Below are 14,262 nucleotides of genomic sequence, written 5' to 3'. Positions count from 1 at the left end.
CTATGCGTTTTATTTTTATGGATCTGCCGTCTTCTGTGGACGGTTTTAAATACATTTGTAATTTTATATTTGCTTATCTGACATTAAAGCCAAACTTGACTGTTTTTTAAGGGGGATTGCCCTGTAAATAGTATTAAAAATGTGCTCTAAGCCCCAAAATATTTACTTGAAATGAAATCTAAACGAATTAAATTTGTAATCCAGAAAAGAGAAGGTAATCTCAGAAAAACAGATGGTAAGGTAATGAGAAGATATGAGGAGATAATCTCAGAAAGACAGGTGGTAAGTTGACTTTAAGTGCATCTTTTGTGTTTAGCTTTGAAATGTGGTTATCCATAGCCTGTTAGCAGCTTTATTGTATTTCAAGTTTTAGGTGCTTGGTGGTGTTTCTTTCTCTTGCTTTTCTCTCCTTGCTTCAGTCAAGATGCCATCAATTAAAGAAGAGAAGGTGGCAGTTGTGTCTAGTAGAAGGGCCTTTGCACAGTCTTGTGCACCAGTTCCTAGATCAGGAGGCTCTGTCCACAGTCACTCATGTCTCCCCATTGGACTACTGTAGAGTAACACACTCTACATGGGCCTACCCTGGAAGAGTATCTGGAAGCTTCAAATGCAGAATATGTGTTTCCAGAACATCACATGTTGTACCTCTGTTCCACAAGCTGCATATGTTGCCACTTTGCTCTGGGTCCAATTTAAGGTCCTGGTATTATCCTTTAAAGCCCTTCCTGGTGTGTGACCAGGTTATGTAAGAGACTGCCTCCCCCCTATTACATCTGCCTGTTCCTCTGAGTGTTAGAGAATGCAAACTGTGGGTTCTGTCTGCTAGGGATTTACACTTGATGGGTACCAGGAGGCAGGCATTCTCCCAGTCCTAAAATGAGGTGAGGCTCCATTCCTGTTGATGTTCAGGAGGTCCCTCAAGACCTGGTTTTGTTACCAGGCTTTCTCCCAGGGGAATCAGTGAAAACTTATTTGTTATAATGGCTATAGCTGATAATTACTTTGCCATACAGTTTTTCATTTTTAATAATGTTTGTTTTAAATTTTAAGAATGACTTTTTATGTATTTATACGCTTGGTTTTTGTTTAAGTCATAATATTTTTTTATAATGTTCTTTCTGCATTAACATTTTTATTGAGTTATAAAGTAATGTAAAATACAAAGTAAATAGGAAAGCAGTGGGGAGGAAAAGAGGAAGGAGGCGTGAGGAAAGGTAAGAAAAAAATAAAAAGCATTGACTTTCGACTCTGTTACAGTAAAATAAGGCATTAACATCAAATCCCAACTTTTTGCTTTTTCATAATAATATGAACAACCCATTTCTATAGAGATCAGTCTAATCAGTAAAACCCAAAGTCAGAGTTTCATTCTTCTCCATATCAAGCACGAAGTTCAGAAGCGGTCTCCATGTGGAAATAAAAGTACCTATAATGTCTAATCATGTGATTCCTGAAATATCTTTTATCTTTTTCTCTATTCTGTTTTATAATTTCAAGGAAAAAAATGTATACTGTGTTAATTTTAGAATTTGCAGAAATATTCATAGATTTTATCATTATACCAAAGTAAACCAGAACAATTGATTATTAATAAAGTACTACCTGTTCTTGAAAATGCCACTTGACACTAACTTCTGTTATTTCCTCATATAGTTACTAACTGTTACTTGGGAACAGTTAGATTCTGAGTGGAACAACTGATGAATATAGCTGAATCAATTGAATTATTCAGAAGTATTTTGCTCATTAGTAAGACCATAATGCTACGTTAAACTATATTGTGTAATATAGTTTTTTGATAACTATGTCGTGGGTCAGTGTCTGGTTTCACCCAGTTGTTTGGATTTCATTTTTTTTTTACTCAGTCGGAAGAAGGATTCCCCTCCTAAACGTTTTCCTTTTGTTTTCTGCTGTTTTTCTTTTTGCTGCATGTTCTTCATTTTGCATATTTTCATTTGCAGAACTTTTGTTTATTTCCTAATTTTAATTTTTTTAAAATATTATTTAGTCAGCCTTTTCTTCTTTACTTATGACCCCTTTTGTTTCTGAATTAAGCTAATTCCCTCAGCAATCTTTCATGGATCAGAAATTGTTCTGTATCTCTTTGTTATTGGTTAATCTTCATTTTATCAATCATATTTTGCTTGTTTAAATTATTCTTGATTTCTGAACATAAAACCACTTAAATTTGCTTTTTGAAACTTTGCTTTGGAAATACCATAATTGGAAAAACTAGAATAGGACTGTGTAAAGCATGTTCCACAACTGACACTTATAATCACATAAAATAATTAATATGCTTTCATTTTTCTATTCTTAAACTTTGGAATTTTAATAATCTGCCTTCAGATGACTTTTTATGTGAAAATAAATTAAGTGAAAGATGCTTTCAAATAAATATAGAATTATAGCCTCATCTAATCTGCTTTTGAATATAAAAATGAAGAGATGAAGCACTTTTTGATTGAATATTTTATTTTGTTTATTTATTTTGCAATTCTACAAAATCATTTAAAACAGATTACATAAAGAAACTTAAATCTGAGCAAGCAATAAATAATTCTCGTCAATGAGCACAAAAAAGGTTCTGTCTTGTATAAGGTTTTACTAACCTGCTTTTTTAACACCTTAATAAAGAGTATTAATCTCTTCTTTATCATCCCCTATTAGAAAGTAAAAGCATGTCAAAAATTCAGCAAATTTATACAGTATGCAATATCTCATCTACAAGACTATTTGTTTCACTAATCCATATAGAAGAATCTTTAGTACAACTGGCACTGATGCACAGCAGACCAACAACAGATTCCTTTCCACTTCCGGCAGCTGACTTTTTGTGCTGATTATATGAGAAAAATTTTCATTTCCAGTGTGTCCAATCTATATAGAATTATAGTAGGCTAGCATCTAAGGGTGGATGCTCTATGACTTTGTTGTCAACTAGAATGGTGGATGTCAGTTTGTTTTGTCTCCAATCCATGTTTCCATGTTAAATATGCAAAAGACAGTGCGCAATCAGTTCAGGAATCAATTGGAAATGCTGGAGGAAGGAGAGTGATTTCCATTCTTCCTCCACCATTTCACTGTATTATGTACAATGTAAACTCTGTACACTATGGGTAGGTAGAAGGGCATTTCTAACATAGTATATATAAAGCTAAGTAGGCCGTTAGAAGTAGTGTGACCATAGTTCATTCCCTTGCTCCTGACAGAACTCCTTGAAGTTGCACATGCAACATGGTTACAAGAAGAGTGCTTAAATATAAGATTGCAACAAATAATCAATAATCCAGAAAATAGCATAAATAAAAACTCCAGCTCTGTAAAGCAGCAAAAAGAAAATATCATCTCAAGATAGACATTTTTGGAAAAATATTGGCAGTTACCCTGAATTACCTCGCAGCGAGATGGACAACAAATAAATTTAATAAATATAAATAAATAAATAGAGCACATATTATTAGCTTCAGAAAGTCATATGGGAGTGGATACCAGGGATTTGAACCCATTGAGCCTGTTTCACAACTGGAGTGCTGCTACAGAAAAGACCTATTAAAGAATCATGTCCAAATTCTAGTTGGAAGAAGATTGCAGATAGTCATTGATGTATAACAGTTCATTTAGTGACCATTTGAAGTTACAATGGCACTGATAAAAGTGACTTATGGCCATTTTTCACATGACCATTGCAGCATCTACATGATCACAAGATCAAAAATCAGATGCTTGGCAATTGTTTTATATTTATGACAATTGCAGTGTCCCAGGGTCATGTGACCAGGGGTGGGTTCCACTTACCTTTACTACCAGTTCGCAACAGGAGCACATGCGCAGATCGTCCATGATCACGTCCGGGTGGCTGGACGCCATTACTACCAGTTCGCAAGAACTGGACCGAACTGGGAGCAACCCACCACTGCATGTGATCCTCTTGTACCTTCTGACAAGCAAAGTCAATGAGGAAGCCAAATTCATTTAACCATGTTAACAACTGCAGTGATTCACTGAACAATTGTGGCAAGAAAGGTCATAAAATGAGGCAAAACTCAATGTCTCACTTAACAACAGAAATTGTCTCATTTGTGGTCGTACGTCAAAGACTACCTGCATTACAGAAGATTGTCTCCTGTATCTTTAGGCTACTGTATTTTGTTAACTAATGATAATATTTTAAACTAACAAGTTATCTTGGTATTTTTCTAAGAGCTTTTGAAACACCTCTACTGAACTAGTAACTAACATAATCAGCTTTTATGATTATGGGTTAAATACATTTCTAAAATGTGTGCTGTTCAATCAGAAATACAATTTTAATGAAAATGATTTAAATCAATTTGACTAAATTTAATAGACATTCTATTGCTACACAATGGTATATATAGACATATGCGTGCCTTCCTATTTAAACAATTGTAACATCTGTATAACTGCCTGGAACTATTGTTTTAACCCAGTAATAGAATAATGTCATTCTAAAAGAGGAAGCAAGCTAAGGATCATAATAAAATTCTTTTTTGACACCAATACAATTAGGTTTGATAAAATTAAACAAATGATTATTGGTTGCTGGCCCTAAATAATTTAGAATAAATCATTTTTACAGAAATTTGAGGAGATTTTATAACAGGTAGACACATTTTCTAGTACAGTCAAAAACTACATTAGTTGATAAGAATGCTTAAAGAAGTATTATTTTTCAGTCGCGTAAAGATGTATCTAGTTTTGTCCAATGAGCCACTGAATTAGACCCTAAAGAGAGCTGAAAATAACATTTATGAACTTTTATCAAATGGAATTACTCTGGATATTTTATTGAAATGATAAGGAACATTAGAAGAAGTTTTAGATGGCTGAAGTTTGTAAATTTTAAATGGAATAAGTTATATGTTGCTTTAATTTCCTTTTGTTTTATATTTCCAAAGTACTTTGTTGTTCTGTTCAAGTGATCCCACTTTTATTTGGTATCTTTTTATATTTAATCTTTGGCACATTGGGAAGATCTTTTTCAGGATACATTTCAGTTCTGTTTGTTATTTTATTCTATAATATACTAAACACTCCCTTTATTGTGGAGTTTCAGATTAAATCAGATTCCTTTGTTACCATCATGGTTTGTTTGATAGGAGTCAGAAGTGAACATGAGAGCAAAAATGTTTTTCCTTGATGTCAGTTTGAGGTAATTATGATGAGAAAAGCCTCTGTCAGTATTCTGCAAGTGAGGTGTGACTCCATCTCTGCCTTACAGTACTAGATTCAGTGAAGTAAAACTCATTTCCAGAAACTGGAGACTCAGCAGGCCTCATAGAGAGCATCTGGAGGTATAATTTATGCTCCAGATGGCCCATCTATACGCTGGAATATTATGAACTATTTGAAAGTATAAGTATTTGAGGCAATGCATATCTTCATCCAAGCTGCTATTTTAATATATATATTTTATTAATGTTGTTATTCATGTAAAATAGCAAAGCCCTGAATTTACTTTCTTAGGATTCTCTTATTTATTTTGTAGTAAATAGTCCAGAAGAGCTGTTATTTCTGTTTATCTTATCTAAATTAATATTTTTTCACACATTAGTATCCTCAAAGGAGGAATATAGAGATAACTTTCATAGAAAATTCTCTGTAAATATTCAGTAATGGACATTTCAAAAGATTAATGGTTCTGGATCTGATTGTTCTCTGCTTTTTTTTAGGTTCTTTTTAAAATGTCTTTTCCACCTCACTTAAACCGTCCTCCGATGGGAATCCCAACCCTTCCACCTGGAATTCCACCTCCACAGTTCCCAGGTTTTCCTCCACCTGTACCTCCTGGTAAGTTACATCAGAAACTCATCAAATTAGCCTCATTTTTCCATCACTGATAATAAATCTTTAAAATCACAATTAACTAAATATAGCTGCATTGGGTAAGTTAATAAGGAAAATAATCTTTATAAATATAGTTTTCTTGCATTTCTATTTAGCAGGTATTTTAAAATTGGGGTTGATTCTTGATAACTGTTAACACAATTTCTCTTCACAGGGACACCAATGATTCCTGTGCCAATGGGTATTATGGCTCCTGCACCAACGGTAAGCATAATATAAAATACAACTTGTGTAAACTTTATGGAAATAATTGCAAGATTTGATTACTTTTATGTCATCTTTCAAAATATTAGTGTCTAACTAATAATAGCAGTTAATAGAAATCAATTACAAAAATATTGAAAACTGCTAGCCAGCTGGTGCAAAGCTAGATCGCCCACTGTAGTGTACCGTAGATAGCACGCATGTGTGAACAAAATGAACTCGCAATCTTAGGCTGCCAGAATTATTCTGTGGTAAACCTAACTAAATCTAACTTTGATTATTGTTTGAAAAATGTCTTGAGATCATTCCTAAATTGGAACGATCATTACCATTGCCCCAATAATCATGGCTGAAGCCAAGAAGGAAAGAGTTTTACAATAAAGAGCAAGAAATGGAGTTTCTTAATTGGCATGCTCCAAAAATAAAAGAAAAATCACTTGTAAAGAGTGAAAATTTTATTTGCGCTGATCTCCATTTCTAAAAGATCATTCAGTTGTTTGAACACAGGGATGGGCAATTTTATGGCTGTTGGAACACTCCCCAATCCTGTGGCCAAATTTGGTGGCAAAACTTTGTATCAAAAAGTGCATAATAGAGGCATCAACTTACACTACTTTTTTTTTATTTGATTTATATGCCGCCCTTCTCCGGAGACTCAGGGCGGCTTACAATGCGTTAAGCAATAGCCTTCATACTTTTGTATATTTATACAAAGTCAGCTTATTGCCCCCACAAACTGGGTCCTCATTTTACCTACCATAGAAAGGATGGAAGGCTGAGTCAACCTTGAGCCTGTTGAGATTCGAACTTACAGTAATTGCAGACAGCTGGTGTTAATCACAATGCTTTTAGTCTGGTGAGCCACCAGGCCCCTTGCTACTCTAAACATTTCAAATCCCCAAAATGGAGAGGAAAAGCAAATACTGAACCTATTACATGACTGGTTGCAATCCAAGGAGCCAAAATAATAGCTTTTAACAAAGTCGCTGCCAAATTTCAAAAAACGACCATCTCTATTTTAATTAATACTTCCAAATTTTAAGGAAAGTTATTCCTCAGGTGGCATTTTAAATTGAAGCAATATATGTAGATTATTAAAAAATTATAAATTTAAATAGAAGCATTCTGAATTTCTATATAAGTTCCCATTTGCATTATTTTGTATGCAAGTTGATTTTTGCAGAATCACCTGAAAAAAATTGCATGAAATCTCTGTTATAGAGAAAGCTATTCAGGCAAAATTAATTAATATTGATCTTCAAAGTAAATGTGACTCAGGATTTATATAGCATTTGTTTTCAGTAATGTTTAAGTTATTTGACCATGTTGTTGATACGTTAAATAATGTAGTTCTTCTACATTTCTGGACTTTTTCTTCTAATGAAGATACGATAAGGCTTTTTCCTCTGAAATTTAACAGTAGGAATCTCTTTATTTTCAGGTATTGGTTCCAACTACAGTGTCAATGGTTGGCAAACACATGGGTGTTAGAAAGGAACATCCAGGTCTAAAGAACAAAGAAAATGATGAAAACAGTGGCCCCACCACCACTGTCTTTGTAGGCAACATATCTGAAAAGGCATCAGACATGCTTATACGACAGCTTCTTGCTGTAAGTAACATAACAGTATTAGAACTTAGTCCTGCAGATCGTAATTCGATATTTTGACATCTGTTTTGTTATACTTGTGTACTGATTTAAAATGCTCCATTGGCCAAGATTTAAACTTGCAACTTATGGCATTTCATTTCCGTGCAGAATTTTTCATCTCAGCTTCATATGGTAGTGAATAGTTCCTCTCATTTTCTATACACTCACAAAGTATCATGTAGATGTGGGGGTCTTTAATGCCTTTCAAATATTTTGGATGCTAGTTGTTGCCCAGCCATTGATAAATGATAGTAGTAATTACAGTCCAAAATATGTGGAATACCCAATATTATCTTGCTGCATTAGCCAAATAAATTTCCATTCCACTGCTGCCATCATCATGCCTGGCCCTGGACCCAACAAAACGTCCTTCATTGAGGTTAGAAATATTGCTCAGGCATGGTCTATGAAATCAGAATTTAGATGATACAAGTAGCAATATTTTTGCAAAGAAAATACTTAATAGAGTGGATAATTGTTAAGTGTTGTCAATATACTTGTTTTCCGGTGACCATGTGGATAAATGTTTTAGCAATCAGATGTGGCTATTTCAAGAATAGTCTTGCAATCCACTTTCTGTCATTTTTCTACTTTGCCAATTAAAGTCATTTTTCCTACGTCAGCCTATGCACTATATTCCCAAAATATGTAAGTTTTTGCTTTCTGACCGTCTTGAAAGAGCATTAAGTCTTTATTTGGACCAGGATTGATTGATTTTTGCAGTTCATGGTACTCTTAGTAACTATCCAAATCCATAATTCAGGGACCTCTATCTTCTTTGTATAATAATTAAATGTATTAATCATTAACAGGAATTATTCTAGAAGGCATTCCTTAAAAATAAAACTATTTAGGGAAGTAGATGTACTGAATATACTTCTTATGATGTATATTCAGCCATTGTCCACCAACATTTATGCCTTTTTAAACAATGTTTTTCAGAAATGTGGGTTGGTTTTGAGTTGGAAGAGAGTTCAAGGAGCATCTGGAAAACTCCAAGGTATGTGCATTTTCCAAAAAATAAGACCGAGTCTTGTTTTCTTTTAGACTTGAAAATAAGCACTTGGGCTTATTTTCGAGGTGGTCTTACTTTTTTTGAGGTCCAGCAGGCCAGATTTGGTGAGCTGGACATGCCATGAATGCACCGTCGCCTCCATTCCGAACTTTCAGCGTTCGGAATGGAGGCTTTTTGGCAAACGGGAGGAAAGGGGGGGGGTTCCTGCCTGTCATCCTTCCCTCAGTCTGTGCTGAGCTTGAGGAATGGATGACATTCATATATATATGAACATACAAGGTTTGTGAATTTTCTCATATTCATTTATTTTATTTATTTGCCATATTTAAGAAGTGCCCATCACCCTCTGGGCAATGTACAATAAAATATTAAAAGCATAGAAAACAGTATGTAAAATTTGAAAGAAGCAGGGAAGGTTAAAGATTGATGAAAAGGCAGAGGGGAGGGCTTTCAGTCCTCACTGTCAATAGTTGTGAAAAGAAAAATGATGATAGGAGGTCGTATTTGATCATTGCAGTTGGCTTAAGGAATTATATTTACACAATGCTGTGATCTTCAGTAGTTTTTCCTTAGTACCATCAAATTGGTGACAATATTTCAGCTGCTCCATTTCCTATCTTTATAGTATGTTGCAACAACATAAATCACTGTGTCATTTTGAAATTTATTATTGAATTTGATCAGCTATTTTGGGCTTTTACTTAAGAGACAGCAACATAGAATAGATGCTCCTAACTTAAAACATTTGAATGTATAGGATTGACAAGACCTTTTTTCTGAATATTTAAAAATGTACTTTATAGAGGTCTTTATAACACAGAAAATAATTTGCATTGAAAAGCAGTCCTGTAATTGTCAATAAAGTCATTTGCCTGTATGATTTCTACATTTATATTTAAATTCTCAATTATTTCTAGCTTTTGGATTTTGTGAATATAAAGAACCCGAATCCACACTACGTGCACTGAGATTGCTACATGATCTCCAGATTGGAGAAAAGAAGCTACTTGTTAAAGTTGATGCCAAAACAAAGGCTCAGCTGGATGAATGGAAAGCAAAAAAGAGGGCATCCAATGGGGTATGTATACAAATTAAGAAATATATAAAATAGAAAATAATTGATAGACATACTTTCCTTATACCTCTTTTGTTGCTTTGTTTCTGTTCAGTCTGTTGCGTTGAGTTTATGGTTCTTTTGTAGATTAAGCTCAATGGAACTCCTTTGTTTTCCAGTTTTCATGATCAGGAGTTATAATAAATTCTGTTAACATTTGCTAAATGTTATAGATTTTATTTTTTACCTTACAACGTGAATGTATGTTAGGGATTTGCATTTGGAAGCTGTAGGCCAAATACCTTCCCATGTTTATGCAATTTTGAATATGATTGTTGTCCATAGAATTAAAAATGGCAGTGCTTTGACATAATTCTTTTAGTATTTAGGAAAAAGATATCACATTCTTTGTTTAAGGAATTTAGTTTTATACATGGAGGTTTATCATTCACTACCAGGCACTGTATCCATATGAAGTATCAGGCCAGCACAATCAGCCAGGCACAAAATGATAATCTGAACAATAGCCATAATTTTGAGCTTGTGCCTTTATGACAAAGAAGTTAAGAAATTTTCTGTTTGGAAGTTGTGAGCTGTAGAACAAAGAAAGCTCATAGAGCAAGTCCTTGTTTAGCAACTGCCTTGCTAAGTGACCATTCACAAATTATGTAATAAATTATAATTTAAAGATCATTTTCTGACCAATATGTGCACTTACAGCCAAATGTTTGTGCCTGACAAGAACAAACGATGGAGAGTAATACTGGCAGAGCTCCATGAGAGAACTTTATCTAAAAGGGTAGCAGCAACCAAAGATCTTCGCAGCATCTTTCTCTCTCAATCAAATGGTTTGCTTGGCAACCATTTTGCTTAGCAACCATTTGCCAGAACCAATTGCAGTTGCTAAATGAGGACAACCTGTATTTTCATTTCTGTTATCTTTAAAAACTCATGCATTTCATGTAATCCTGAATAAAAGGAAAATAATTGATATTTCAGGAAGATTTTAAGCCTTTTGTTTTTATGAGTTATAGCATACAGTTGAAAACTGGAAGAATTAATCAAATTAGTTCTGAATAACACTTTCACTTTGCAAAATTATTTTAATATCACCTATCCAATACCCTCTGTTAGTTCTTTTCAAGCTGTTCTTAATATGACAGCTTCTCTGTCAGTTGTAATCCCTTCCCTCCTCCTTCCCTTGCTTCTTAGCTACTGCTGCTTAGTGAGATTTTCTTTTTTCTGTTCTTTGTTTCTTCACCTGGCATTTGACTGGATAAACTGTCTTGGAATTTAAGGTGAGAGTCCCTTTGGTTTTCTCTCTAAAGAAAAGTTTTAGCAATAATTTTTTAAGTTCATCAATCATTTGTTACCGTTTATTTTAAAGAATTTGAGATAGCATTTAAAGAATATTGAATGGGGCACAATAAAATTTTAAATAAAATTTAAAATTAATATGTACATTAATTTAATAAATACATTTATCTTCATAATCTGGTTTTGTTTGCTATTAGGATTGCAATCAGGGTTGCATTGTCATCTTTAGAAATATGAACATGTGCTGGCTGTTTATGACGAATTATTCAAAAAATTAAATTGCTTAATTTTTTATATTTGTAATTGTTATAAACTATCTCATTCAAAATGTTAGAAATGTGTTAAATGTTTTAAAACTAAAATAATGTGAAGGAAGAACGGGGACTTGTTCCAGATGTTATAATATATAACTTCCTTGGAAATTATATTTAGCAATGTTTAGAGACAATATACAATAGAATATAAATAAATTACATGTACAGAACATCAAATTTATTAATATGTGCTATGATTACACATTATTTGGAAATCAGGTTTTATAGATTTAAAATTAAAGCTCTAAGAATTTATCATGTAAACCGTCATATATATGAGCCAGTTGCCAAGAGTCCGAATTTTGATCATGTGACCATGGGGATACTACAGGGGTCATAAGTGTGAAAAACACTCATAAGTCATGTTTTTCAGTGCCATTGTAACTTCAAAGAGTCACTAAATGAATGGTTGTAAATCGAGAGTTACCTATATTAACTTGGATTATCACTATACAGAGAAGCTTAAAATTATATTATTTGCCGCATGGAAAAATGCAAATGCGTACCACTTAATCTTGTTTACAGAGTGTATACTTTATAGGGCACAAGTTTAATTAAAGGAGTTTTTGCAAAGTTTCAGTATGCATGTTTTTTGTGAGCAGGGAAGATAAAAAACACCATCTGTTTCATAATTCTGAAGCTGCAAAGTTAATAAGATCATCTGAGTAGTTGTGCAGCATTAATTTCTCAGTTTTAATATTGTGAGGAATCTGTGACTGGTTTTGTAAGATGTGTGGCAAAGCAGCTAAAAGGATGTTAGGTTTTCATGCCCAGTTATGAACAACAACTTCTTTGGCTTTTCCTGCCTCTCTGACCGAAGACCACTGAGTGGCATCTAAGGGTATATGACTTATTTACCTTTCCACAGGAAAACCTTGGGATAGCAACCTCCATCCCATAAAGAGCCCTACATCTGATTTTCCTTTCATAAAGGAAAAGCCAGCACATGAGATTGATAGATAAGGGAATGATAACTATGTTTTTAGTAATTCCAGCAAAATATTATCCTCACCCCCCCCCCGGCCCGGTTTATAATATATCAATGTTTTCTATTCTAACCTTGTAGAATAGATATTGTTTCATTCATGTTCATTACTTGATAGTTTTGATGCAATACAGATAGTCCTTGAGTTACGACCAGAGTAGAGCTCAAAATTTATGTTGCTAAGTGAAACATTTGTTAAATGAGTTTGCCCATTTTACACCTTCTTGCCACAGTTGTTAAGTGAATCATTGCATTTGTTAAATTAGTAACATGGTTGTTAAGTGAATCTGGATTCCCAATTGACTCTGCTTGTCAGAAGGTCACAAAAGCTGATCACATGACCCCAGGACACTGCAACCGTGGTAAATATGAACCAGTTGCCAAACATCTGAATTTTGATCATGAGACCATGGGGATGCTACAATGGTTGTAGGTGTGAAAAAGAGTAATGTCACTTTTTTTAGTGCCGTTGAAACTTTGAATGGTCACTAAATGAGCTGTTGTAAGTCGAGGACTACCTGTAATGATAATGATTATGTTGCCTTAGCTGTTTAGGGCAAGTAAGAGGGTAAAAATATAAAAGTTTTGTTTATTTGCCATTTCCATTATGACATTGTTTATATTGTTTCTTAGAACTCCAGGCCAGAATCTGCAGCCGATGATGATGAAGCCCTGGATGAAGAAGCAAAGAGAAGAGACCAGCTAATTAAAGGGGCAATTGAAGTGTTAATTCGAGAATATTCCAGCGAGCTCAATGCCCCCTCTCAAGAGTCTGATTCTCATCCCAGGAAGAAGAAAAAGGAAAAGAAGGAGGACGTATGTGTTTTGATTTTGGACACAAACAGATTTACTTCATCTCTCCTTATAATAAGGGCCAAACCTTGTGCCATACATTAGCTCAAAGCATCTGATGAAACCACAAATCAACAAGCCTTGATGTTAGCAGCACTTACATGTGTCATACTGAAATTAAATCAGTTCTAAATGTCAAACCCTGTGGATGATGTAGGTGTGTATACACAAGGGTTGAATGCCCAGACTTGGAGCTGCAGGTTTGATTCAGCCTTTCATCCCTTCAAAATTCATTTATTGAAATCATTGATGATTGTTCTTTATGGTGGAGAGGTGTTTTGACATCTTAAACGTAAAAGTCCTGCCTATTAACATTTGTTATTTTAAAAGGCCAAAAGCTCTGGGCCATAGGGGTTCACACTGATGTCATAATCACAAAGTACCTTCTTTGATGTCCTGTTTTGATTATGTTTGTGCACATAAGTGAGAAGCTGTTTGTTATTCTTGGGGAAAAGCTATGCTGTTATAAAATGGTTTGTTATTATTTGGCAATTAAGCCATTTGACTTCCAGATTTTTAAAGTGTTAACATGGCACAGAATGCCATATTCCACCTTCTGTGGAAAAACCTAGTCATAAGTGGACTAAAAATAAAATTCACTTTGGGAGAAAGTACTTTGCAAATACTTGCATGCTTGACTGTTACTGAGTCACAACTAGAGTTAACCGATGGGATTTGGCTTGAGTTTGCAGCCCTCCTGCTAACTTTAATTTTCTTTTACAACTATTGGGTTTGAAAATCAGTACCAAAAAACAATCAAAGTTGTTATGCATTTCCTTTTGCTTTCCTTTTATGTTTAGCCTCCAATTAATCTGAGTAAGCCTTGTGCTGAAGTTTTTGTTTATTTTAGTTCCTTAAAGATGTCATTCCCCTAAAATTCATCCACATGGTGGATTATCTTCTGAATATACAGCAACTCTTATAATGGTACTGAAAAAATAAGTGTTAATAAAAATCACTTCTTGTTAGCCCACTTTACATTAATTGAATATTGAATTT

At 34.1% G+C, this 14,262-nt stretch overlaps 1 protein-coding gene across 4 annotated transcripts in view; it reads left to right on the top strand.

The window, feature by feature from the left end:
- RBM25 (RNA binding motif protein 25) overlaps positions 1-14,262 on the top strand; it is a 35,598-nt gene that overhangs the window by 979 nt on the left and 20,357 nt on the right. For 2 of the 4 annotated variants that reach the window (XM_034417709.3, XM_034417711.3), the window contains exons 2-8: positions 205-282; positions 5,697-5,814; positions 6,026-6,075; positions 7,517-7,687; positions 8,669-8,726; positions 9,659-9,819; positions 13,045-13,227. In XM_034417709.3, coding sequence (XP_034273600.1) covers positions 244-282; positions 5,697-5,814; positions 6,026-6,075; positions 7,517-7,687; positions 8,669-8,726; positions 9,659-9,819; positions 13,045-13,227 — 780 coding nt within the window. In that variant the 5' untranslated portion in view covers positions 205-243. The remainder of the gene's footprint in view (positions 1-204; positions 283-5,696; positions 5,815-6,025; positions 6,076-7,516; positions 7,688-8,668; positions 8,727-9,658; positions 9,820-13,044; positions 13,228-14,262) is intronic. The other 2 variants (XM_087882424.1, XM_034417710.3) reach the window with 1 other exon arrangement.

This window comes from Pantherophis guttatus, chromosome 1 (genome assembly GCF_059756535.1).
Source record: "Pantherophis guttatus breed Tessera chromosome 1, ASM5975653v1, whole genome shotgun sequence".
Taxonomy (NCBI): Eukaryota; Metazoa; Chordata; class Lepidosauria; order Squamata; family Colubridae; genus Pantherophis; species Pantherophis guttatus.
Note: the sequence above shows the minus strand (reverse complement) of the source record. Positions and strands in the feature narration are given on the sequence as shown.